This window comes from Nycticebus coucang, chromosome 8 (genome assembly GCF_027406575.1).
Source record: "Nycticebus coucang isolate mNycCou1 chromosome 8, mNycCou1.pri, whole genome shotgun sequence".
In the NCBI taxonomy this organism is placed as follows: domain Eukaryota; kingdom Metazoa; phylum Chordata; class Mammalia; order Primates; family Lorisidae; genus Nycticebus; species Nycticebus coucang.
This window is the reverse complement of record NC_069787.1, coordinates 10,577,188-10,605,187: the sequence shown is the minus strand read 5'-3', so window position 1 is coordinate 10,605,187 and position 28,000 is coordinate 10,577,188. Positions and strand designations below refer to the sequence as shown.

Below are 28,000 nucleotides of genomic sequence, written 5' to 3'. Positions count from 1 at the left end.
ACTGGCTCTGGTCTGCTCAGGGAAAAGCGTCAAGGGTGACGTTGGACAAGCTGCAGAAGTTGCCCCTGTGTCACTTTCTGTCTGCCCATCCAAGTGCTGGTGAGGTTAGAGCCAGGGTGTGCTCGGGACGGGCGCCTGTGTGCAGGTGCGCATGCGTGTGTCCAGCTGTGCGCAATCCCAGCCATACCCAAAGCTTTGGCACCCCTGACCCTGGCTCAAGCAATCACGTAGCAGGTGGGAGAGCGGTCAGGGGCCACCCCCCCGGCCTCTGGCCTCTCCTAGCTGCCTTCAGCCACTCTGAAATAGAGATGACTGTCCCACCTGATGGACAGCGCAAAGGGAAGATGCCCCCTGCCCCAGAGCAGCTCCCAAAGCGACCCTACCTCCCCCTGCCCAGCCAGCCGGAGGGATGCGGCCTCGCCATCGCAAGCTGGACTAAGCGAGCCAGCAGCCACCGCAGCTACTGTGCTTTCCTTGCACACACCAGCCCTGGAAACAACAGCCTTCCAGGCTTCTCTAGCTCTCGGCAGGATCCGCACTCCCCACCCCAGCCCCACCACGCCTCATCCCGCTCCCGCCCCGGGCAGCCGGTGAAAGCAAAGAAGGTTCTCCCGCTCTCACCTGGTGGTACCGCATTCTGCTCTTTCTCCTGGAAAGAAAAGTATACATGGATGTTTAATTGCTTTTTTAAAAACCAGAGAATATTCATCTTTTTCTAGGAACAGAAAACAACTGGTCTTAATTATTTTATGAAATGTGAAATCTAATTATGCCTAAGGTATCATCTGTTGAAAGGAACTCCTTTTCATTAATTCTTTATTAAAAGCCCCCTATTTGTAAGGCCTATGTTATTCATATACATATTTTCAATGATTCTGGAAATTACCACCCGCTGGCCGCTTGCATCAGAAATATCTGGGGCTCTGGCTAAAAATGCAGATTTCTTGGCTCTCCCATGGTTCTCCCAAATGGGAATTTCTGAGGTAGGAACCCAAGAATCTGCATTTTAACCACCACCCCAGGCGATCCCTCCTATGCCTAGCCAAGTTCAAGAATTCCTGCATTGTTTAATGTCAGCAAAGACATTGGGATCCCAGCCTCAGGCACCTTCTTGTTGTACCTGCCCCCTGCTACCCTCCCGCTCCTGCCTTCATTCTCAGCTTTAGATATTTTCCCTGGAAAAGAAAACATCTGCGTGCCTCTAGGAGATGAACCGACCTGTCCACCTGTCCACCGTCCCTTGTCCCTCCCGGCCTCCTCTCCTGACTCTCTGGAGGAAGCATCCTGCTCTGGCCCAAACCCAAACATCCTCGCGTTCTGAGTTCTGTGCTCTGGCTTTCAGGTCCTCGACTTCTGCAAGGGTTTCCCTTCTCTCTGGCATCACCTATCTCTTCACTTCTGGACCATTTCCAATGCATGTAAACATATTCCAGATATGTATGACCTAGCTCTGCACCCATCTCTTTTTTTTTTTTGAGACAGTCTCTCTATGTCGCCCTCAGTAGAGTACTGTAGTGTCACAGCTCACAGCAACCTCAAACTCTTGTGCTTAAGCAATTTTCTTGCCTCAGCCTCCCAAGTAGCTGGGACTACAGGTTCCCACCACAATGCCCAGCTATTTTTTGTTGTTGTTGTTGCAGTTGTCATTGTTTAACTGGCCCAGGCTGCCTTTGAACCTGTCAGCCTTAGTGCATGTGGCTGGCACAGTAACCACTGTGCTACAGGCACCAAGCCTACACTCATTTCTTGACCCCGTTTCTCCCTCTAACAACAATATATCCCCATTTCTGCAGTCTCCCTCAAACTGTCTACAGGCACTTGTGCTTCCTCCACTCCTGTTCTCTCCTCGCCCCACCGAGTTAGGCCTCTGTCCTCACCCGGAGATGAAGACTGCAAATGTCAAGATCAACACTCAAGATCAAGTGGTCTTCCTGTGGCCAAGCCCATGGTCTTCTCTGCCCCTACCTTCCCTGACCTCTCAGCACCATTCCACTCAGTGAACCCTTCTGAAAGCTTTTCCCCTTGGTTTTCATGACTCTGCACTTGCCAAATGTCCTTCCTGCCCTACCGGCTGTTCCTCCGTTTCTCTTCTTGTCTCCTCCTCATCTGCCCAAACTTAAACCTCTACATATAGGGATGCCCCAGGACTCTTTTCCATACACCATCCCCAAGAGGTCCCAAGTGCTTACTATGGACTCTCAACCCTTTGGTTCAGATTGTCCCCTTCCCTGGACTTCCAGACTCACATGCACTGCCTTCTTTTTCTCATAGCATTTTTTAGATATAATTTATATATCCTAAAATTCACCCACCTGACGTATATATTTCAATGCTTTTTTTAGTAAATATTCGAAGTTATACAACTTTCACCAGAATTCAATTTGAGAGGCTTTCCATCCCAAGAGAAAGATCCCTCCCCTCACGCCCACTTACAGTCACTCCTCGTTCCCACCTCTAGCTCCAGGCAACCCTAACTTACTGCACAAATTTGTCTATTGGAGACCTGTCATATAAATGGAGCTATACAGTATGTGGTCTTTTGCATACGGCTTCTTTCACTTAGCCTAATGTTTTTGAGTTTTATTCATGTACCATGATTCAGAACTCATTTCTTTGTACGGATGAATAATATTTCATGGCTTATATAGATCCCATTTCCTTTATCTATTCACCACCAAGTGACTTCTTCGTATCTCAAACCTCAATGTGCCCCAAACACTCTTTTTTTGCCCATGCCCCAAACCTACTCAAGTATTCAACATCTACCTACTTGTTTCAGCCAGCAGTCTACGCATTATCCTTGAAAATTCTCTTTCCTTCATAACTTAAATCCACTTCCCTCCATCTCAACAGTACCATCCCAGTCCAGACCACCCTTATCTCTTGCCTGGACTACTTTCTTTCTTTCTTTTTTTTTTCTGCAGTTTTTGGCCAGGGCTGGGTTTGAACCTACCACCTCCAGCATATGGAGCTGGTGCCCTACCCCTTTGAGCCACAGGCACCACTCTGGACTACTTTTTAACTGGTTTTCCTGTTTCCTACAATCCAGTCCTGACTCAGCAGTTCCTATTTCATTTTGTAGAGATGGTGTCTTGCTATGCTGCCCAGGCTGGCCTCAAACTCCTGGTCTTAAGCAACCCTCCTCCTTAGCCTCCCAAAGTGCTGGGATTAAATGCTTGAGCCTCTGTATCCGGCCCTCTCTTTAAATTAGAAATCATATCTTTTCCTTGCTTTAGAACCCTTCAATAACCTCCCATCACACATGGGATAAAATCCAAACCTCTTACTCTGTTTTTTAAAACCCTCTGAGATCAGAGTGGACCTTCTGAGATACTATCTACTGCACCATCCTCTTGGGATACTTTCTCCTATGCTCCAGACTCAGAGGCCTTCTGTGTGGTCATCAAATAGGCCTTTCTTTGCATTTGCTGCCTAGAATCCTCTTGCCCTTGATAGTTGCATGGCTGGCTTTGCCTTGTCTTTTGATCTCAACTTCTCTCTGTTCCAGAGAAAAGCTTCCTCACTTTAAAGTAGATCCTTGTTTATATGACATTTCTTTCTTTAAATTCTTTCTACATATAGCTTATCATTAATACTTTTCTTGCTTATTACTGATTGATTACTTATCTGCTGCCAGTCTGTCTCCACTGGAAAACACTATATTGTATGGGAGAAGGGATCTTGTCTCTTCTTAAGACTGCTGCAACACCAAGATCTTAGATAGTGTTTGGCACAAACTATGTCCTCACTAAATACTTATTGAAAGAATAAATGAATGAACAAGTCCTCCACCTGCAAGAAGCATAGTGCCAAATTATTCTCCCAGTTAACAAGTAGATCATGCAGGTACACAAGGTGTTGTCCCTGTCACAACAATTGAGCAAAGACACTTGGAGAGATGGAGTGACTTCCCCAAGACTTTGCTTGCGAGGAGTTTGTATTCTAATCCAGGTTGTCTAACTTCAAATCTGAGCTTTGCTGGGGAAACTGGTTCCACCTACACACACACAGGGTGAGGGACAATGGATCTCCACAGTGGCATTTTCCTAAGAACCAGGAGCTCCCTAAAGGTGGCTTGACTTCTAATACCATCCCCTCCTGGGCTTCAGGGACACAGTGCCATAGAAGACAGCTCCCTGGACAGGGATGTGGTGATCAAAATGAAGACATTAGACACCATCTTTTCCTTTGCCTTCCAAAATTGTACTGAAAAGGAAGAGGTCTGAGTCCTAATGTTAACTCTTTCATCAACTCACTGTGTGAGTTTGGACAAGCTGCTTCCTTTCTTTGGGCCTCAATATCCTCAGTTTAAACTCTTCATTTCCTTTTTTAGTACATTACATGCCTGGATCTCATTCACCAAATGCTGGTAGTATTTGTTTCCCAGTCACTGTGACATCTAGTAATGCTCCCATACATTTCCTGATCCTCTTAGGACAGAGTTGCTCCCAGCTCAGAGCCTTTAAGGGTCCTCAAACTGCGGCCCGCGGGCCACATGATGCGGTATGATTGTATTTGTTCCCGTTTTGTTTTTTTTTACTTCAAAATAAGATCTGGGCAGTGTGCATAGGAATTTGTTCATTGTTTTTTTTTTTAAAACTATAGTCTGGCCCTCCAGTGGTCTGAGGGACAGTGAACTGGCCCCCTGTTTAAAAAGTTTGAGGACCCCTGCTCTAGACCAATGCTTTCTAATAGAAATTCAATGCAAGCCACTGTTTCTAGCAGCCGCATTACAAAAAGTAAAGAGACACGGGTGAATTAATTTTCATAATATACTATATTTAACCTAATATGGCAAAAATGCTATCACTTCAATGTGCATTGATATAAAAACTAATAGGCTACTTTATATTCTTTTCTAACTCCCTAAATCCCTGGTGTCTGATTTGTACGTTTCACACTGGACAGCACAGCTCTAGCTCTGTCATTCTGACCACCTTTAAAATTAGGGGACTCTCCAGAAAACAAAGCATGATGGGGCCAGGGAGGCAAATGAGAGGAGGAAGAGAGGAACCTGAGATCTGCAAATAGAACTTCGAGCCCAACCAAATCCACAAACAGTGATAAGAGTGACTGCAGTTGGTTGAACTAGAGCCAAAGACCAAAGCAAAAAGGGAGAAAAGTTTGGTAAAACAGGAAAATTTGTTCTGCTTACTTTGGTGTCTGGGGTCTGGAGCAAATTCCTACCAGACATCAGTTAGGGTGAAATTTTCATATGGACCCAAGACCTCCTGTTAGAGCTGACGGCAGCCCAGGAAAGGGGCCAGGCAGTGGCCTGGAGCTCTAGTGGAGGAGAGGGTTGAATGTCAAGTGCATCATCTCCCTATGGCTGCTGTCATCTGTGACCCTCCTCACAGGGTGGGCTTTCAGAAGGTGTTTCCTGCTCACCCCTGGGTTCTCAAACTGCCTTGTGTTCTACGGACTCACTGTGATCCAGTTACATCACCCTTCCTTTAGTTCTTCTAACACACCATATCCTTTCTCACCTTTTTGTATGCTGTCACCTCTGCCCAGCACTCTTTCCCCAGGTCTTCAGGTGGCTGTCACTTTGTCACCCTTCAGTCTCAGCTGAAACATCACCTTCCCTAGGAGGCCTCTGGGATCACCCCGTCTAAAGCAGTTTTCCCATCCTACCTCCGTGTATACAACTGTTCTCTGTCTCAGCCCCCAATTTTTCATTCATAGCACATATCACAATTATAATTCTTACTTAGCTGTTGATTAACACTGAGGTCTCTATTCCCCATGAGGACAGAGACTATCTGTCACTGTCTCCCCAGGCCTGGATGAGCACAATGTCTGTGCTTTTAAATAGATGGATGGACAGATGGGGTGAGGAGGGAAGAGTGGGCAGATAAGAATCAAAGTGCTTAGGATGTGAAGCACTTGGAGTTGAATGTCAGAACACACTTTCCTCTGACATGGACTCTAATATATATCCGCTTTGGACTCACATTCTAGCTCTCAAGAATCCCATTACCAACGTCTCTAGGAATAGGGTATCTGAACTTCTAACAAATATCAGAAATCCAAAAAGTGCCCTGTCCTTTACCTCTGAGACCTGTTGGGATTGCAAAAACAGTATTTTATAGCTAGTGGCACAGTCATTTTCTAGAAGGTCAGACTGTCTGGTCCTGGTGGCCACTTTGCTCTATAATAGGCTATTAAATCTTGGCCCAAAAGGTTATATCCCATCCCTTTATAGACAGCACACTATTCATTCACCCTTGAGGGGCTTTGGTAAATTGAAAAACTATCCACATTCTGGGTGTAAACCCTGTAGCTTACAGACTACTCAAACCCCAGAGCAGTAAAAAGGTCATAGATCTAAGACTCAGAGATGATGATAAACCAAGAATTCTCTGGCCAATAAAACAATAATGCAACAGCCAAGGGCAGATCTTGACTCCCAAGTTGTGCCTGTGTAACAAGGTATGCCATTTGTAACATGGAATTTATAACAAGGAATGCCAATTTGCAGAGCACCTAGAAGCTTCATGTGTCTGGGGTCAGTTGCATTCAGAAATTCATGTCTAAGTGCAGGTGACCCCAAAGAACTTGTTGTTTCCTGTAACTCATAGTTTCTTTGGGCCCTGCTGTCAAAGGAGTACAGTAGTACCCTGTATCCTTGAGGGATATGTTCTGAGACCACCAGTGTATGCCTGAAACTAGACAGCACTAAATCCTTTTCATACTGATAACCAAGGCTAAGTGACTAATGGGTGGGGAACATATACAGGGTGGAAACTCTGGACAAAGGGAGGATTTACATTCTGGCAGAGGCGGAGCGGGATAGCTGGAGATTTCATCACATTACAAAGCATGGTGTACAATTTAAAACCATGAGTTATTTCTGGAATTTTCCATTTGAGACTGCAGTTGACTACAGGTAACTGAAACCTCAGAAAACAAAACCACAGATGAGGGGACACTACTGTACTTGAGAGAAACTAAGGCACTAGGCCTGGATACTTCATTTCATTAAAAAGAAGGAAGGCTTTGCATCTTTTCAGCCAAAATATTCTGCCAACCCCATATTTCTCACTTGTTTTCAAAATTTCCAGATTGTCTTCCCCAATACAAAATAGTCTTCAGATGACATAAAAAGGCCACTGATACAGGTGTAACCCTACCCTACTTGTAGAAGAGAATGCTACTAAATAGAAGAATCAAAATGCCTGGGGTAGAGGTGAATCATCAATTGACACCAGGGAGATGGAATTAGCTAAGATTCCAAAGCTTCCTTTGGCCTGGTGAATTTTTCCATTCTAACTTTACCCAGTGGGCAAGAGCTTTATCAATTAAGTCTGCAAATTCTCTTGGTTGCAAATTCTCCCCTTTCAGCCAATACCCTAAGAATCAACATACTATATGTCTTTATCATATAGTAAATATACAAAAATGACTGGGGATGTGGTCGCATTTTATTTATTTTCCAAGTTTTTAGTCATTCAATAATCTATCAACTTCCAGTAATAATACTGTATTAATATTCATTAATGATGACAAATATACTATACTAATCTAAGATGTCAATAACCAAGGAAAGTAGATGTCGAGTTCCCATGTGGGAACTCAGTACTATCTTTCCAAAGTTTCTGTAAATTTAAAACTATTTAAAATAAAAGGTTTACTTAAAAAAAGAATGACTTCTGTAGAATTGGTCAGACTATCAAGACCCACCCCAGTTGTCAAAGGAAGAACAGTGAGCTTTTTTCTACTAGGAGATTACTAGAAAACAGGGTTATGGAGAGTCTTCTAGATGATTCTTTCTTAACTACCCTTGTAACTTATAATTCTGAAGCTGCATTTCCCTGGAGATTCTGGTTGCTAATCGGCTCAAGACTCAGAAGAGGGATTGGAACAAGGTGTAGTTGAAGGCTTAATAAACTTGGAAGACCAAACAGGCCAGGAGTATGTCAACCAAAATGAAGTATTACTATTAATATTATTTCATTAAGGATATCCAGGCAAAGACAGTAATAAAAGGCTGCATATGATTAGTACTCACATAGCAGCCAGAGAGAAGAGCTTTCTCCTCCCAGTCAGAAGACTCATCCAGGATCTTATTTTTTAAAAAAACATCTACTTTTCTAAATTCAGGGTATGTGATTTCAAAAATACAAGCAGCCAGCAAATCATACAGCCTGTTTTTGTTACACGGCTGGTGGGAAAGAGCCACCAGCCCCAACCTGTCAGAACGAATCCTCCTCTTTAATGCTGGTCTTGGAAGCTGCCTCCATCACACACACCCCGCGCTCCCCTCTTGGACCTCCTGCGTCTCCCCTTTCCCCTCCATTCCTGCTGATTTGTTTCCCTCTTGGGTTTCCACACTCCTAGCCACCCCCTCGTGCCTAGACCCAATACTCAACTGCCAGGATGAGTAGAACTTAGAGTGGAGGAATGAAGGAAAAGCTTACTGCAACTCACTCTTCCCCACCCTTACCTCCCAATGAATGAGTTTTGACAAATGTGTACCCCCACGTATAACTACTACCCCAAATCGGGACTTAGAACATTTATTTCCATCACCCCAAAAGCTCCCCACCTCTTACCATCCAGAACCCAGAAAACTAATCTGTGGTGATAGCAATCAGATCAGTGGTGCTTTGGGGTAGAGAATGTGGGGACCAACTGCAAAGAGGCACAAGGGAATTTCTGAGGGTGAATGAAATGCTCTGTACCCGATTTGGGTAGTGGCTATATACACACATGCATAGTTCCTGGGGCAGGAATCAGCTGGCTGAGTTTTGAAGGGCAGAAATTTGCTCGGCATGGCTGGAGCACAGCAAGGAAAGGGTGAATGGTAGGTGAGGTCAGGGAAGCAGGCAGAAGCCAAGTGGCTTGAGGCCCCATGTGTCACGAGAGCAGCTGGGACTTCATTCCAACTGTCACTGGAAAGCCTCCCTTCCACACGTGGATTTCCCTTCTCTGGACCTAGCCCGCTGGCCAGGGGCCCCAGTAGTATTCCTGGCAAACAGCCTCTGCTGGGAAACATCAATACCAGCCCCATCACCCCCACCTCCTGAGGGGAGCCCCTCTCCCACTGCCTTGGACTCTCCCCCACAGCAGGAACTAGGGCTGGTGGTTGCCCTCTCTTTCTGCAGCTAGACGAGCCTCCTCTCAGCATCTGTACCAAGGAGATTTTCCCAGCCTGTTCAGTCTTAGAGTGGGCGTGGGGGTCCAGTACCAGGATTCATTCTGCCAGGGTCAGTGTCACAAGCTTAACCAGCTCAATAACGTGAGGGGCCACAGGAAAACTCAGTGGGGAGCACAGCACCTCCACCGCCGGACTCACCTTCGCCCAGGGTCTGCTTGAGGAGGTCGTGCTTGGCCTGCAGCTTGGTGATGAGGTTACTGCCATTCACGTATTCTTTGAATTTCTGTAAGGCACAAGGCACAAGACAGTCACAGATCATGGGGCCAGGTGCCAGGGACCTCAGGGACAGGGAGGCCAGAGGGAGGTCCTATTACCCTCAGGGCGGCAGGCAAAGGAAGAGGGAGCCTATGGACATGCTCCTGTGCCCTTCTCCATTCAGGTCCCCAGGCCTGCCCTGGGGCTGCCCAGGGGGGCTCCAGGCCTTTCATGTCAGGGTTTGGGAACACAAAGAGGCCCAGGGGAATGGGAGCTGAGAAAGCCACTTTCATCAGGTAAGCAGGGAGCGCAAAGCAATGGGCTTCTTCAGTCATTAAAGAAGGGTTGTGCTTTTTTGCCACAGAAGAACTGTCCCAGGGGTCACACCGCTGAGGCCAGAGAGCTTTATTAGATGTATCAGAGAGGAGCCTTGAAACAAGCCTTCCTTTCTTCTGGCCCCGCTCTGAAGGAGGACATTCCACCCAGACAACTGAGAGGCATCCTCATTAAAATAACCAAAGCTGTGTGGGGTGAGATGACGTGAAGCTGCACAGGGAAGTGATCTCCCAAGGTCCTACAGAAAGCCACTCAGGGGCCAGGACTGGCTTCAGCCTGCCTCCTAATTCCAGGGCCTTGCCTTAGAGCAGTGCTCAGGGACAGAAAGTCATCCAGGACAGAAGGACATCTACCTGCCCACAGTGTGGCCTGGGCCCCAGCCGTTCCTCCACACAGGTACCAGCTTTCCTCACTGCAGCCCCATCAGCCGCACCAGTGCCAGCGCCCTGTTGGGGCATGCCTGTGCTGGATGTGAGTACTGGAGAATGGGACCCACACTCAGTGCACGTCTGGACCCCCAGGGCCCAAAGTTGTGCCCAGATGAGAGCAGGTGCTGAGAAGTTCAGCTGGAGCCCTGCTCTCATGGGCCTTAGGAACCAGGGTGGAGAGAGAGGATAAAGGAACAAAACAAGTGAAATACCACTGCTAGGTAGTGGTGAATGCCATGGATAAAAATAAAGCAGTAACAGTGGATCAGGAATCCAAGAAGATCTCACTGCAAAGTGGACCTGTAAACCAAGGCCTAGAGGGGGTGGGAAGGGGCCATGTAGATACCTGTGGGAAGGAGCTTTGCAAACAGAAGCCACAGCAATTACAGAAGCTCTAAGAATGACGTGAAGGAGACAGATGGGACTGTCCCACATCTACCAGCTAGTTTCCCACAAAGAAATCTGCTCCATTGCTGCAGCCAGCAAGCTCAGACGGAGCGGAGTGAGCTGCCGGGGCCAGGGCAGCCACATTCTGCCTATTGGGGAGAGTCTCTACTGTAAGCATCTTCCTGTTGAAGATAGGTGTGGAGGAAAGGTGGGGTGGGGGCTGACATAGACACAAGTAAGATGGGGATCACTTCACACTGGCCCAGGAATGGGTTTCTGGAATGACGGGCTGGTGGGAGGTTGCCATGTCTCCTCTCCATTTCCTTGGTCCTTAGCTCCTAGGACTGGCCCCTAGCCATTGAGAGTCCGTGCCCTTTGCATCTGTAGAACATGTGACAGTTTTCAGACACGTACATTTGAGCCTCATCACAATCGTGAATGACAAATAGGGAAAGCATCATCAGGCCCGTTCTACCCAGAAGGAAACAGAAGCTCAGCACTTTGGTCACCCCTTGTGTGACCTTGGGCAGATTATTCCTATTCTAGAACACCTCAAGTCTGACCCCTCACTTATACCTGAGGAGGAAACACAGAGGCTCAGAAGTGGTCAGAATTCCAGGGGCCCATCTTGGGAAGGTTGATGGTCTGAGAACCTACATTTTAACAAGCTTCCCAAATGATTCCAGCTCAATACTGTCAACTACTGTCACCTGATTTTATCTGATTTTTTCACATGTCTATGAATCTACCATAAAAAACAGAGTTGAAGTGTAGGCAGGTGTTTTGTCCACATGCTTCACAGCTCCTGGTTGTTGAAGTTCTACATCCCAAACATGTGACTCACACCTTGGCGGGTTATCCACTGGTTAGTGCAAATTGCATCCAGGCTCCATGGATCATGGACTCTGCTTACCTCTTCCAAGCTTCACCCATGGGACCCACAAAAGAAAAAAAGCTGTCAACGTGTATTGATGTTTGCATTAAAAGGAATATTATGTCTTTAAGAAGACCTAAAATAATGTCACAACATCAAGTCATGAGCAAATATACTACCCAACCAGGTTAGCGAATTGAGTATTAAGAATAAAATATAAAATCTTAAGACCCTTGGTCAGAGATACTGGAGATGTTTCTTAATTCAAGCAGGCAAGACCCCCTTCTCCGATTCTGCTACCCAGATTTCTTTGCTTCTCCTGACAAAGGAAATTAATATTCATGGCACTTCTCACTAATCTTTGTAATACATAAATTATCTTTGTGAACATAGTAGGCCCCCCCAACGGAAGTGGTGAATGTCAGGGATTGACATGGGCTGATTCACTAAGCTCAGCTTTATTTTCTTTCTTGACAAGGTCAAAGAGTATTGATGGAAGAAATGCAGTGCATGTCAGCTATTGGTTTTTGACAAGGGATTTGACAAGGCCTATCACAAGATGAAGTTAGATGCTAGAATTTGGTGTACCTGTGACGGGTTATACGACCATGAGCCAATCAGTATCAGCCTCATTGCACCTGCCTGGTTGTATATTTTTAACAATGTTGTCTTTGGCCTTTGCCCTGGCATATTCGTTAGTTGTTTGTTTTTTCTTAATAAACTTTAAAGTAAAAAGTCATGCTCACTGAATCTGCAGATGACATAGATCTGAAGAGACACATATATGTTGAACAACTGGATCAGGAGGTTGACAATCTGGAACAATGAACTGAATCCTAGGACCTACCGTGATATCATCTACAAAGCCTTAGGAGGAAGGAGGCCTGGGCAACAGCAACATTTAGGAAAGAGAGATTTAACTGATGTTAACTTATGTTTAAGAAGATTTTTTTTAAAGGAGAATATGATCTCAGAACATGAATAGGTGCTTAGCACCTGGTGTAGAAGGGGCGAACATTTTGCTGCTCTAGTCTATGCTGGTCAGACCACTGCTGAGAGTCTCACTTTAGAAAAGCCACCAATCAATGGAACATTCTTAGGAGAAAGTCACCAGGAAAGGAGCCTGCTCAAAACAAGTTTCCAAGGAAGGACTGAAAGAATCAGATACAGTTAGCTTGGAGAAATGAAAACCCAGTTCTCTGCAACCACATGAAAGACTGTCATATAGAATTAGCTTTGCTCTGGGAGGCCCCAAAGAACAGGATCAAGATCAGAAAGCCTAGTGAGGTAGATTGTTGAAGATTTAAAAAGTTAAAGGAAAACATTATACTACCCGAAGCCAGCCACTACCCAAACAAAAGGGTTGTTTGGGGGGGAAGGAGGGAGCTTTTGATCCTGAGGGGCATTCAAGCAGAGTCCGGCTGACCTCTTGCAGGGATATGGTTGGACACAATAGCATCAGATGGAAGATTTAAAGTCCTTTACAAAACTAGTATCCTATTTTCGATAAACACATGTTGAACTAAAACCTAAACTCCCCCTCTCCTTCCCTTTCCCTGTCCCTAGCCAAATGGAAGGTAAGTAACATGAGCCTTTATTTGAAGGGCTAGCGATTCAAGAGCATTTGCTTGGATTGCTGAGGGTATTGTTTCCAAAACCCACATCCAAAGTTAAGACAGTTGAACACAATAATCTATACTCATAACTTTAGACTTACACCAGACAGTCCTGTTAGCATTTTCTTCTCACCCAACTGAATAAGACTTTCTTTCTCTCTCTCTTTTTTTCCCCTAGAGCAGGAAAATTTCAATAACTGTCACCCAAGACCAACCCCAGTGCTACCCATTGGCAATTCACTTTCTGCATTTCAGCAGACAGTGGGTTGTGGGTCCAGGAAGCCACTTACTGTAAAATAAAACATTTCTGTTTCCTGCTGGTTGGCCCTCCTTTTGGCAATGTTGATCTTGCTCATGTAGGTCTCAGAGGCAGCCGACTTCACGGACTCTGTAGATCGACTGTGTTGGAAGGCGTCGGAGACATCGAAGTCTTCCACGGTCAGCATGTCCTGTAAGGTCTGCATGGTGGCATCCAGGGTTTTCCTAACCTGGGGGAAAAACAGCGTATCGACAAAAGTCTTGCATTCTCATGCTGCCTTTGACGCTTCAAAGTCCTTTTCCCAACTGTCATTTTGTGTCTTCCATATAAAGTTTTAGTCGATAGGCAGAACAAAGATCATCTTTCCCACTACATGGACATGGAAAGTAAGGCAAATTGGTCCCTGGCCCAAGGACACACAGCTGGCTGGGATAAGAAGCCGGGATACCCAAAGTAAGGTCATTTCTTGTATTGCTTCTGCCAGAGAGAAGCTTGAAGCATGTTGTAATGAACAAAGGAGGAACTTGGCTTTCAAGGCTTGTTTTTCCTGGCCAGATTACATAGCCCCAAACTAGCTCCTCCCATGGGACATTCCTCAGTCACTCAAGTAGGGACCACACTAGTTCCCCTCATCCAGAGAAGGGAGGGGACAAGCCTGTGTAGTGATGGGCAGTCATCCTCAGTGAAGAACTCTTCAAAGTTCTGCTATGACACTTCTGTCAAAGGCCGGGCTAAGCAAAGGGAAGCCCCAGGAATACATCCCTGAGGCACATGCCACTTCGTCAGGACTCCTATTTCTCTCCTGGAGTTGTGTGGGACCACCACAGGCACATGGGCCGCACCCTTTGCTGGACCGTGACTAAATTACAGACCCTTTACTTTGATGGCGGGTCATTTCAAAAACAGTCACGGGAAAAATTGCATCTTCATTTGTTCTAAAATTGTTGTCACTCAAAGTCTCTTTTTTGTCACTTAGATCTCAGCTTAAACATCACCTCCTGAGCCTTCACCTAGTGCCTAGCACTGTCTCATATTTTCCATGCTCATTCATTTATTGGTTTTTTTTTTGTTTTAATTTTTTTGTGCCTTTTCTCAATAGAGTATATGTACACCCTCCATAAGAGGAACTGTGTTTTTGTACCTCTTCACTCTAATCTCATTTTATTCTCTATCTGAAACAATGTTTGGTACATAATATGTGCTCTATAAATACTTGAATAAATAGTACACGTATTTGAATAAATACTTGTTGAATATGAATAAATGAAATCTAATATAGCCTGATGGGAAGTTCAGGTTCAAAATTAAGCACACCCATGCCCATTCTCAGCCCACACAGAGGGACATTTCCTTTATTCTCCTTTCTTTGGCTCTGATTTCCAATTAAAATTCCATTAACATTATGATCCATATAGTGTTCCATGTAAACAATTTTAAATCCTTTGGGGAAAGACATGGGGCAGAAGAAAGAAAGAAAAACACTCTATTCATCTGCTGTCTCTTGCCAGGCTTGAAAAACAAATATATAATTTGTCTCCATATAACTTCCCCCCAGGGACTACTTTGATCTGTTATCATCCTGAGCTACAATCTGTCTCATATTTGTTCTAGGTCTGTCCTTTGTGGAGTCACAAAGCAAACCTGGCCTCTCTGCCCAGGAGAGCCCTCTTGAGATTTGCAGACTAGGACCATGTCTTCCCACCTCCTTCCATGATTGCGCTTTCAAGGAGAAACCTGCCCACAGCCTCGGGTGACACTGCTGTGTCCTGGTGTCCTTTCTCCAGGGGCCTCCAGTTGGTTGATGTTCCCTTTGGAGGGAGGTGTTCAGGTTGAAACAGCCATCTGGCCTCTTCAGCTCAACCACAATGGAGCCTCCACAGCTGGTATTTCTACTTGAACCCTCCTAGTGCTACCCTCTGCCACTAGGCTGCATGGAAGGAGGGCTGGATATGGAAAGACTGCCCCATTCCTGGCAGGGTCCTGGCAGCTCAGGACCCTGACGTGTTTAGTGTGCCCTGGGTTGTTTATTTCATTGGGTAATTTAGAACACCTACTATTTTATCTGATAATAAATACAGAGGGTGCCAAAAACACGTATACACATCTTAAGAAAGACAAAAACTATACTAAATTTGTAATACTTGAGTCACGTTCGACTTCTGCAATTACAAGAGGTGATCAGCGTGACCTGAACTCATCTTCTGCTTTTGGTATATATGGAATGTTACAATTTCAACACAGGTTTTTCCTTTCTTAAAGTGTACATGCATTTTTTGGCATCCTCTGTATCGCAATCACTGCATAAAATAGAAAACAATCATAAAAAAGTAAACAGAAACCACCTATAATTCCACAATCCAGACGTGGCTATTAATGTTTTGAAGCATTTCCCTCCAGTCCTTTTTCTATGCCCAGGAATATATGCCCCGTTATGACCGTATGGAACACAGACTCCTCCTTACTCTCTGTGTTCCTTTAACTGAACACCTTACGAGCATTCCTCCAGGTGATCAGAGATGCTTAGTGGTTTTAAAGCTTCTGTAATATTCCATCTCACAGATGAACCATCACTTCTTTATGTGTTCCATGGCCAGTGGACTCCTCAGGACAAGCCAGGCCTTCATAAGGCAGTCCCTTATAAAAGCAGCCCTCAGCCTTTCTGGCACCAGGGACCAGTTTCATGGAAGACAATTTTTCCATGGATTGGGGTGGGAGGCAGAGCTCAGGCAGCGAAGCAAGCAATGGGGCATGGCTGTAAATACACATGAAGTTTCTCTTGCTTGCTCTCCCACCCTCACCTCCTGCTGTGTAGCCTGCTGTGTGACCTGGTTCCTAACAGGCCACAGACTGCTACTGTACAGGGTTTGGTGGCCACAGCCTTACAGGGCAGAGGGGCTCACTCACCTCCTCATTCTCTATCTTGAGAGTGGCCAGTCGGGACTGCAGCTGGTGGTATCGCATGAGCAATTCTGTCTGGACAGGCTGCTGAGCGCTGACCTGGCACACCTGTAGAAATGACAGCCACCACCTGTCAACCACCCAGTGCTCCCCTCACCCTGGTGGAGCTAGGGCACAGCTTATCATTAACATCCCTTCCTACAGCCAAAGAAACAGGCTCAGAAAGGTTAAGCGACCTGCCCAAGGTCATGCAGCTCATACATGGCCATGGCAACCAGCACCAAATGGGAATCAGCGTCTTCCTACCCTCTTGACATTACCAGGTATAGACTCATAATCTTCTACATAAGTCATAATCTTCTACATTTGTGCAGCATTTGAGGGTTTACAGAGCTTTCACATAATCTCAATAAGCAAACCTCATTGGTTCATTTCAAGGCAGGAAGTCGTGGCTAGAAAGCAACAGCCTAAGAGAAGCCAATGGAAAGAGAAAGCGGAGTCGTCAGCTCACACTGCCCTGCAGGGTGACGCTGCAGAGAGGCAACTGTGAGGCACATCATACGCCGCACAGCTCTTCCTTCCCAGGGTGAGGGCTGGAGGAGGGGAGGAAGCCAGAGAAATACTGTTCTCCCTCCCCTTTGCATCTGGGATGCCTTAGTGCCCCCCGCTCCCCTCCAGAACACAGCCAGGACCGGAGGGGATAGTGGGGACCTGTTGACATTCTTAGCTATCTACCACTGACCAGGCAACCAGACTTCATGGTCACCAGCAAGGCCATGAGGCCAGCATTTTCAGGTCCAGGTAATGGGTCGAGGGCTGGATCTGAAGGCAGAGAGACAGGGTGGGAAGAGCATACAACCCTGCAGAAGAAAGTAGGCAGAAACATCGGAGGGCCTGGCAGATGCCCCCTAGCCCCTCCTCACCAAGCTGGGTGGCCCAGCTGGGCCCCACTGGGATTCAGAGGCAGGCGGGGTCACGTACACTGTTGTCTGGGTCCCCTAAGTCCCAGTGGGAGGAGTGACATAGAAAAGCTCAAGGAACTCGTTATATTCTGTGAACTGGATGACCAGTTGTGCTGTTTCGGGCCTTCTCCCCATTTGTCTTTTCTTCAGAATAGAACCATGATCTGAGTAACACAAGCACTGAAGGAAACTCACTTGCTGGACATGTCAAGGGCTCAGTATGGGAGGAGTACAGCGCCCTGGCAGAGGGTGGCAGCCAGGGTGCTGTGGCGAGGCGGCAGGGGGAAGGATGTGAGACTCTGTGCAGACTGCGGCTCCCTTGGGGTCTTCTATACCTACTTGGGAGGGGTTTTAAGGGAAGCCAGGGTCTGCAGTCCTGCAGGTGGGACTTGAGCCTGGAGCGTGCGGGAGAACAGAGGGAAGCAGCCGCAGGCACATGCTCCCGGGAGAAGCCTACCTCATCCCCCATGTGGGGCTGGAACTCAAACTTGAGTGGAGGACAGAAGACCTGGTTGCACATGTCCATGACGGTGTGCTTGTCACTTCGAGAATCCAGGTTGTCCACTGCATTCTCGATGACATCCAGCCCCTCATGGCGGGAGGTCTCCAGGTTGTATTCTGCTGAGAGGTAGGTCCGGAAGGTGCGGGCCAGGCTGGCGTGAAAGCCCAAATCACAGCACTTGGGGAGAGGCAACAGCAGAGGGGGTGGGTGAGAGCTGGGGCGTGGAGGGGGGTGGTCTCCGGCCACCACAGTAACTCACAATCACCCCCTGCTCCACAGCCACATCTTCTGTCCTGGAGGCCTGGCACACTTTCCCACTACACAACCACACCAAAGCCCTCAGAGACAGGTGGGGTTGAGATTTGGGCAACAGCAGAATGAGGCTCCCAAATGCACCGTGTTCTATCTCATCTCTGGGCATGCACACATGCACCCCATCTGCCTGGAAGAGTCTTCCTTAGGATCCATTTAGAGCTCACTGCCTCCAGGAAGCCTTCCTAGATTGCCTGGAAGAGTCTTCCTTAGGATCCAGTTTAGAACTCACTGCCTCCAGGAAGCCTTCCTAGATGTTCTCCCCACTCAGAGGTTATCTCCCCACTCAGATGTTCATCTTCTCGGGGCCTCATTTCCCTCCATCTCCCTCACTATGACCCTGACATGTGGCAGCGCAATCACCTATTACCACGTCCTCAGCGGGATAAACTCCACAGGCACAAACCCACTGGCTCCAGCCCTCTGCCACACCTCAAGTCCTAGGTTACAGAGGGGCTCAATCAATCTTTTGGAAATGAAGGGATGAAAGGGCTGAAAGAACAAATGGGAAAGTCAAAATCTGCTTGGGGTGGTGACAATGGGCCTCCCTCTGCAGCCATGGGGAAACTGGTGGCCTTCTGACTTCCCAACAGTATATAACAGGAGAAGGATCCATCGCCCAGTACCTAGGCTTTACTAGGCGCCATGGGCCAGATCCCCCATCTGTGCAGGAAGCGGAATGGGAGAGAAACAGCCCTGGCTCCAACAGAGACAACACCGAAGCCCTCGCCAGCACCACCGCTCACAGTGTTCTTTCTTAAGCCTGGTTGTGCCTACCGCATGTCCTGCACAGCCGGTGCTCGGGAGGCAGTGTCCCATTCTCCATTTGCGTAAGCTGCCTGATTGCCCCCAAGGTAACCTTCCCGCATAAGGCTGTGCCATGAATTCTGTCTCGGTCACTATTTTCTTTCACCTGTGCATGTGCCTAGCTGACCCAGGGGTGCTGGACATTGAATTCTGTCTCGGTCACTATTTTCTTTCACCTGTGCATGTGCCTAGCTGACCCAGGGGTGCTGGACATATTAGCATCTCCTATGCCACACTGAGAAATTCCCCAAGGCAGGAATTGAATGTGTACAATTTACCCCCGGACCCCTCAAACCCAGAAAAGGACCTGACATAGAGGAGGGAACGTGGGAAGTTGGCATGGCATATGTGACTGGCCAGGCCAACTGTGCAGGGGCCCCCAGAGGCCCACCTCCCGCTTGTGAGGTAACACTCATTTTCCAGGCCACACATGCTCCCTGCCCCTTCCCTCCAGCAGGTGTGCAACGAAGGATGAAGGCTGGCCCAGGCACAGGCCTGTTCAGTCCCAGACTCACATCGATTAGATCGGAGACATCATGGATGTAGTATTTGCTTATAGCTGCATTGGTGGCTGCCAGATTCAGCAAGTAGTCATTCCGGGCTTTTGTGCATTTCAGCTTGTTCTCAGAATACTTAGCCTGCCGCTGGAAGAAGGAGTGGATATCAGAGCCGAGCCAATTATGGGCAAGATTTGTGATCTTCTTTATGGGAACAGCCTGCCATTCGACCCCACACCCACACCCGTGGAAGACCTCCACACATGAGGCAAGCAAGATTTGGAGCCCAGGCTCAGGAAGCTCACCTCACGCAGTGCAGATGCAGCCAACCACTGTTTGATAAGTAGCGGCCTTGGTCTCTACTCCAAAAATAAGATCCCTACTTGACACCCTCTGGTGGCTTCCTATACTGCTGCTGCTGGCTCTAAAGCCCCACGACCTGGCCCCTGTCCACCTCCCAAGCCCCATCTTCCTCCAGGTTCCCCCTCGCTCACTCAGCCTCCTTTGTCCCTCCCTTAGAAGGCCAAGTTCATTCTTGCCTCAAGGCCTGCAGACCATCCTCTCGAATCTCCACGTAGCCTGCTCCTTCACGTCATGCAGCTCCTTACCCAAGGTTTCACATACGGGCCTTTGCAACAAGCTTGTCTAAAATGAGCCCCAGAATCTCCACTTCTGCTCTCCCTCCCTCTCTCCCCCTGTCCAGCTATGACTTTTTAATAAGCACTTTCCACCACTTGAAACTAAATTTTATTTTATTTTATTTTTTACCTCTTTGTTTACTAGAAAGCAAACTCTATGAAGTCAGGGACTTGATCTGCCTCATTCCTGCTAGGTCTGCAGCACCCAGGATAGTCCCTGCACAAGGGCAGCATCCTATGGTTTTTGCTGACTGAAGGACAGGCAGCAGAGAGGCCAGGAGAATAGCTGTCTGTGTGTGAGAAGTGGGGAGACAGATGAGGCACCAGAGGTTTGGCTAGAAGCCTCACTGCCTCCCAGGAAGCTACTCCCAGCCTGGGCAGGGAAGAGGGAAGAGAAAGTGGGTTGGAGAACTGTCCAGGCCCCTTTCAGACTGGTAGTCCCACTGCTCAATAAAAGGGTCTTTTCCACATAGAGTTGTGACTTTTTAGTAAAGGTATACTGCTTATCAACCTTTTAATTCTCTTCAGAGATCTCCTGTGGCTTTTCTCCAGGGGCCTGGCAGTTACATCGTCTTAGCCATGCACCCAATCACCACAGGGAGTTAAAATACTCCTGGCCCATTTTCAGGGGCCCACTATGACCCTGAGATCATTTTTCAGCCCTTCATGGACTTATAAAATTTTATACCTGGAAAGTGTCCTAGTTGAACTCATCTTTATAGAAGTGACAAAATGAGAATTGAAGAGAAGAGGCTTGTCTAAAAGTCAAGCGGCCAATTAACATGCAACTCTGAGCTAAAAGTTTGTCTCTAGACTCCCAGCCAGCACTCTCTTTCCTCCTACATCATAGTCCTATCATTCTCTGCTCAGCTATTTTATTTCTGTTTATTTCCACCTGGAGTTGTACAAACATCACCACTACCTAAATTCAGAATAATTTTCATCACCCCAAAAAATCCTTCACTCATTAGCAGTCGCCCCCCTTTCTCCTCTTCTACAGCCCCTGGAAACCAATAACCAATATGGGGCGGCTCCTGCGGCTCAAAGGGGTAGAGCGCTGGCCCCATATGCCAGAGATGGAGGGTTCAAACCCAGCCCCGGCCAAAAACTGCAAATAAATAAAAAAAGTGTGAATTTGTCTATGTTGGATATTTCATATAAACATAATTGTACAATTTAAAGACACATATGGTCTTTTGCAACCGGTGCACTGTTTCGGAGTATGGTTTACCCACGTTGTGGCATATGTTGGTACTACATTCCTTTTTATGGCTGCATACTATTTCTCTGTGTGAATGAACCACCTCTGAATTGCTTCCATCTTTTGGCTATCCTAGATAATGCTACTATGAACATTCCCATCCAAGTTTTTATATGGACATATATTTTAAATTCTCTAGGCATGGAATTGCTTCACATGGGAACTTGGTCAATATCGAACATTTTGAGGAACTTTCAGATTGTTTTGCAAAGTGATAGAACCAGTTTCCATTCCCTCCAGTAGTGTACGAAGATTCCAGTTTCTCCACATCCTCACCAATAATAGCTGATACTGTCTGCCTTTTCTAGTCTCGCCATCCTATTAGTGTTAAGCAATGTTTCATTAAGTTTGACCTGCAGTTCCTTAGTAACTAATGATGCAGACAATTGTTTCACGTTCTTATTGGCCACTTGTGTTTTTGAGAAATGTCTATTCAAATTCTTTAAGTTGGGTCTCTGCCTGATTATTGTGGTTTTCTGTGCCCTTGGAAACTACCCTGGAATTATATTTTATGTACGTCTAGTTTACTTTTCTGGTTTATCCAGGTCTTGTTTTGTTCCCATCCCATTTCCTACGATTTTCAGAACTCAAGGATCACATAAACATAGAATTCGCCCAGATGCCACGTTCAGCACATAGGAAGTGCTCACAAACATTTGCTGACTGCGCGGAACAAAGGAATACAGAGAATTCAACAAGAAAAATCATAGCCTTGTAAAGAGAAAGGAAACTTAGAAGTCAACTAGTTTCGGATTCCCTGGCCATGGTGATGTCATTAAATGACCATGGTACTGTTCTCCACTGAGCCTGGATAAGGCTTCATAAACCTCATCCCACAGCTCTGGGCAGCCACTACCAGTCCATCAGAGCTGACATGAGAGATAAGACTTATTTGCCATCCCTGCCAGATTTGAAAACTGAGGCTTGGAGAGTTGTTGTGGTTTGCTTTTTGTTTTTTAAGACAGAGTCTCGCTCTGTCACCCTGTGTAGAGTGCCATGGCATCATTGTAGCTCACAGCAACCTCAGACTCTTGGACTTGAGCAATCCTCCTGCCTCAGCCTCCCCAGTAGGGAGGGACTACAGGTACCTGCCACTATGCCCAGCTAGTTTTTCTATTTTTAGTAGAGACAGGGGTCTTGCTCTTGCTCAGGCTGGTCTTAAACTCCTGAGCTCAAGCCGTCGGCTGTCCCGGCCTCCCACAGTGCTGGGATTATAGGTGTGAGCCATGGTGCCCAGCCCGGAGAGGTGTTACAATGTGGTATTTTCAATATCAGCTCATCTGACTCCAAAGCTAAAACTCCTACTATGCCCTACTAAATGACTTTTCCAACACCAATACACAGTGACTCTAAGCCTCTTGTCCTTGTCTTGGCAATGGCCTTTTGGAATGAGTCCTTTACCTGGCTCCCAGATGCTGACTGGTGACCCAGGGCCAGTCCTCTTGTTGGGCCACATACAGTCATCGGTGCCCCACATCCTGCCCTCAGCCACCAAACTGGCCTCTGGACCAAGCCCCTGCCCCACTAATGCTGGTGATTCCTGCCCACCGGAGAACGTGCCTGCTGGCTGTGAATCTTGGCACAGTCCTGCTCAGCTCTCCTGTCAGTTGAGTGTCCCCCAGGGGCACCGCCAGCCCCGCCTCCTCCGCGACACGTGACACGGAGCTACACTGGCACAGAGGTGGTGTCCTTCTGTGCCCACGCCCCCGGGTGCAGAGGACCCAGCAGGAAGGCCGAGGCGGTCGGCCAGCATGGCCCTCTTCCTGCTTTGCGCCCAGCCCCAGCACTGCCAGCCCAGGGCCCCCACCCACCTTCTCCTTCATCTTCTCCATCTTCTTCACGGAGCTACGGCGCTGTGGCCGGTCCTCGTGCCGGAGCAGGTTCATGCTGAGGTCCCCTGCCTTGTTGAACTGCTTCTCCTCCTGCTTCTCGGCCTCCTTGAGCTTGCTTTCTGCACTGATGCTCTCCGCATGGTACATGTGGTAGGTTTTCATGACCTGGGGGCACATGAGTCCACGCGGTCAGTAGCCCGCTGTGGCCCAGGACTGAGGCCCCCTCCCACCTTCTGGGCTCCAGGCAGGAGGGCTCCACCCTCCTCCCAGGACATTCTCGGAGCACCTGTTTCCTTATTTTTACACACACTCTCTGAGGACTGCAAATGATGCTGATGATCGTCATCATCATCAACATCATTAAGTCCTTACTAAGTGCCAGGCCTGGGCTGGTGGAAAGGAAAGTTAAAAAGGTAATCACAGCCCCCAAGCTCCAGGGGTCCTCAGAGGCGAGAAGGCAAGCCCAGCCATGCTCAGCTGTGCTCTCCGCCCCTGCCAGCAGTGACTCTGGCGTCCCTGCCCCCTCTCCCAGCATCAGTGGGAAAGCCCCTCCTGGTGTTCTCATGGGACTTCCATAGGAAGCATTCTACTTACTCACATGCACATCATTTTCTCAGCTGTTCTCTGAAGTAAATGGGGCCTGAAAATGGCTGTGTGCCCAAAAGGAGGATTATTAGATAATCCAATAGATACTCTACGCTCTCTGGAATAAACTCGTCCTTGCCTGTAAAAACAATTCCCACAAAACAAACAACTCTCTGCTACTCTGCTTCCAAAATAAAAATTGGATGTTGTCATAATAAGGGACATTTTTGAGCCAGAAAAAATTCTATACAGCATCTAACTCAACAACCACGTAGTTTGACAAACAGGGAAACTGAGGCCCAGGTGGGGGCAAAATATCAGGGCATGACTCTTTGGATTTCACATCCATGTTGCCAGCACTACAATCAAGGTATAGTCACCCAGTTTAGGATGACCAGGGCATCCTTCTAGCCAGGTATGGTGGCTCAAACCTGTAACCCTAGCACTTTGGGAGGCTGAGGTGGAAGGATGGCTTGAGGTCAGGAATTCAAGACCCGCCTGAGCAATGTAGTAAGGCCTCATCTCTATAAAAATAGAAAAATTAGTCAGGCACAGTGGCAGCACACGCCTGTAGCCCCAGCTACTAAGGAGGCTGAGATAGCAGGATCCCTTGAGCCCAGGAGTTTGAGGTTGCAGTGAACAATGACCGTGCCTCTGCCCTCATGCCTGGACAACAAAGTGAGACTTTATGTCCAAAAAAAAAATACAGAACTTTCACCGCACCAAAATATCCCTCACGCCCCTTTGAATCCCCAGCCCTACCCCAGACTCAGAAAATCACCAATTTGCCTTCTATCACCACGGATTAGTTTTGTGTGTTATACTAAAATTCCAGTTACAAGGAATCATACCATATAAACTCACTCAGCATGATTTTTCTGAGATTCACCCATGATGCTGAAGGCATCATAAGTTTGTTTTTATGGCTAAAGTTTTCCACTGTACTGCTATGCCACAATTTAGTCATATGCCCATAGTTATTTGGGATACTTATAGTTATTTTGAATAAACTTGCTATGAATATTTGTGTATATATGCTCATTTTTCTTAGGTAAACACTTAAGAGAGGAATGGAGGATCATATGATAAATTTATATTTAAATGTAATATAAGATGAGACATGTAGTCTCTGATTTTTTATTTACCACTTTTTCTACCATATCAGACTGTTTCCTTAATTCCTTCCCATTTTCTCAGCAGATGTGGATAGCTTCGGCAGCCTGACACCAGGCTGGGCAGCCCCATAACAACCACCTGTTCTCTCCTAGTTCCCAAGTAAGAGTATGTTTTTCTTTTGCAATATCAAGTTTACAATTATCTTTCTATGCTAAGAAGCACAGAAATTCCTGGAATCTTTGTTTCTGAGCCTTGCTCCTCTTCTGTTGTTTGGTAATTACAGCAGCTACGGAGCAGAAGCTTCCCCCGGGATGGGATGTGCTCCTACCTAACCAGGCCCTTTAAGTCAGGGAACTTCGAGGGAATTACTGACGAACCCTATTGTCTTACTCATGCTCATGCGAAACACTATGAAATAAGTTTATTACAATGAGGAATTCTCCTGTGACTTTCGTTATTAAATCACAGCATTGATGTATAGTTCAGAAAGTTGCCTTGGCCATAGGCCAGGCAGGAGTCAAAGGAGCAACATGTGTTGTGGATCATGGCAGGTAAGAAAATGGACTGTGAGCCCAAAGGTCTGGGCTGAATCCCGACCTTGAAAAAGGTCACACGACCTCTCTGACCTCCTTTCATCTGTAAAATAAGGTTAATAAGAGCACTTACCTCATAGGTTTGTTGTAAAGATTAAATGAGCTAATTTTTGTAAAGTGCTGAGAATAATACCTTCCATAGGGTAAGAGCATGTCGGTCTTAGGTGATACCATTACCACCTGGTGATCATCACCGTCATGATCCCTGATTGGGGTTGAGGATTTAAGAACCTTATACTTACTCACTTGACTTCAGGAAAATTCTTGCAACCTCTAGAGAATTTTAGCTAATGTGGGGAAAAAAATGTATTCTTTTCCACGTATTCTTCCTTTCTTTCCAATGTATTCTTTCTCCTTCCTTCATCCTACAAACCCCCCATACTTGTGAAACAACACCTGAATAGAAAGTGCAATCAACTTTTCTTTGTGCGTCTTAGTGGAAGGACCCCTTCTATTTATCCCACCCACTCCTGCTGATTTTCAGTTGTCCTAAAGTCCCTAGAAACCTCCTTCTTGCTGATTTCATCCATTTTGTAGGCCAGTTTCTCTAAGCTCCTTAGCAGACAACTGGGTGGACCAGAAAGAGTGCCATATTGATGCGCTCTCGACCTCTAGTGGCCACAAGGAGTGACTGCAGTCTTACTGATAACCAAAGCAGCTGCCAATTTTCAATGACCTTCCTGCCATGGTTTCAGGAATGAGATGTGGCCAAGAGTTAGGATGCCAGCTGCGGCTGCCTCCAGGCCCACCTTGCCCTTCCTCTGCTCCTCCACGTTCACAGACACCCCTCTTTCTCTGCGCCCCCCCCCATTGCTGATGCTGTTCATTTCTGGATCTCACCCTTTTCTGGGTTCAATGGTTCCTGCTACATCCACTTTTTCTATTTCAGCTTCTGAGTCTGTTTATCTCACTATGAATCTATCATCTGTGCTGAGTAGTTAATAGGAAGAGAGAGCATTTCTATTTACAGCCAGATCTTCCCGTCCAATCATCTCTGCACATGTGCCTCCACTCAAGTGGAGGCCCAGCTGCATGTTCTCATCTCTCACACTTTCTCCCTTGTTCACTTTTATTCCCTCCCTTTACATCATTTTCTACGCTTCTGGAGCCACAGAGTTCTCCTGCTGCTCTCCAGCAAGTCAAATTCTCCAGGATAGCCTCTGAAGTGCATCCCCAAAATCTTGCGCGTGGAGAACACAGTCCTCTGCACCCTTAGGCCAAATTCTCCATGATCCTAGTGATTCCCAATCCCAAGAGAACAATGAACTCCACTGCCTATGGTAACTTTTGTCCATTAAAAATAGAAAAACTAGCCAGGCCAAGTGTGTGGGCACCTACAGTCCAAGTTACTCGGGAAGCTGAGGCAAGAGCATCTCTGGAGCCCAAGAGTTTGAGGTTTCAGTGAGCTATGGTGACACCATGGCACTCTACTCCGGGCAACTGAGTGAGACTCTGTCTCAAACAAATAAATAAATATAAAAATAAAAGACGGTACATGGAGAGCCAAGGTTCAGAGCCAAGGTGCTAACCCCAAAGCTTGGGTCCAGTGGGCACATTTCCTGCCACCTCTTCTTCAACCATGAAATAGGGATGAAAGGATCTTCTAGCCCACAGGGATTCAGGGATTCAACCCTCTCACTACTTGCTGGGTGATTGTGAAGAGAGGCTTGTGTGCTCCGCGCCTGCCTAGGGCAGGTCAGATGAGTGTCAATGTGCAAAGTGCCCTCTACACTGTGAATATAAAGGGACTGGCTGACAGCAGCAGTGTGCCTGGGGCTGGGAAAGGGCAGAGATGGATGCAAGAGCTCAGCGGAGGCCAAGTTGCTGAACTTGGGATCTCCGAAGGGCCCCTCAAAGACACCCATTTGCTTGATGCCAGATGAGGGGTTCACTGTCTAGCACTCCTGACCCTTTCAGGGAGGGCCCCGCCAAATGAATCTAGGGAAGGACCTCATAGGGACGTGTGAGTTAAGACCACTATTCTCAGATCCAGTTCAGCTTCATGAGTTCTCAGAATGCAACAGCCAGAGGCCCTCCCGAAATTGTGCCCTAAGCCCTCACTGAAGGAAACGAAGGCTCAGAAACAGCAAGTGTGCTGTCCAAAGTCACACGACAAACCAGGCAGAGCTGAGGCTGGAGGCCAGGTCTTTTGACCCCTAGATGTTGCCTTTGGCTGTGTACACATTGCTTTTGCCTCTTCCCAGATCCTCAGATTCTGAAAACAGCCAAGTGTTATCTGCACAGTCTTCAGATGTCATTTAAATGCAAAAGAAGACAAACAAAATCTGAAAGTTGACAACATCCATAAAGGGATACACTGGGGCCAGATATGGATCCGTTATTAGAAAACAGCTTCTCAACAGTGCGGTCGGTGTGTGTTCCCTCAATTCCATAGGCGTAGCCATCTGGGCACAGCAGCCATCTGCCTCCAGCATTTGTGTGTGGGTGAGACCTTGAACCAGTACATGCCCAACACCTCAAAGGAAAAGAGAAGTCCCCAAATTTCAGTCTCATTATCCACACTCTAAGCATCCTATGTTCTCTGTAGAATTTAATCTCTATTTTAATTTATACATTTTTCATATTTCTAGCCTATCCTGCCCCAACTAGAATGCAAAACCGAGGCTAGGACCTGGTTCATGAGCGTGGTACCAAGCAACTATTAATATATATTTTTCTGAATGAATGAATGACTGTTTGTCTATCTGGCTGGATCAATAGATTGATGGATGGATAGACAGG

At 47.0% G+C, this 28,000-nt stretch overlaps 1 protein-coding gene across 6 annotated transcripts in view; it reads right to left on the bottom strand.

Annotated features, from left to right (window-relative positions):
* SRGAP3 (SLIT-ROBO Rho GTPase activating protein 3) overlaps positions 1-28,000 on the bottom strand; it is a 261,624-nt gene that overhangs the window by 56,549 nt on the left and 177,075 nt on the right. For all 6 annotated transcript variants that reach the window (XR_008381621.1, XM_053599336.1, XM_053599337.1 and 3 more), the window contains exons 5-11: positions 22,944-23,129; positions 19,252-19,380; positions 17,573-17,794; positions 16,160-16,261; positions 13,287-13,484; positions 9,299-9,383; positions 622-649 (exon numbers count right to left, since the gene is read on the bottom strand). Coding sequence is in view for 5 of the 6 variants with exons in the window: in XM_053599336.1 (XP_053455311.1) it covers positions 622-649; positions 9,299-9,383; positions 13,287-13,484; positions 16,160-16,261; positions 17,573-17,794; positions 19,252-19,380; positions 22,944-23,129 (950 nt within the window). In the remaining variant the exon portion in view is untranslated. The remainder of the gene's footprint in view (positions 1-621; positions 650-9,298; positions 9,384-13,286; positions 13,485-16,159; positions 16,262-17,572; positions 17,795-19,251; positions 19,381-22,943; positions 23,130-28,000) is intronic.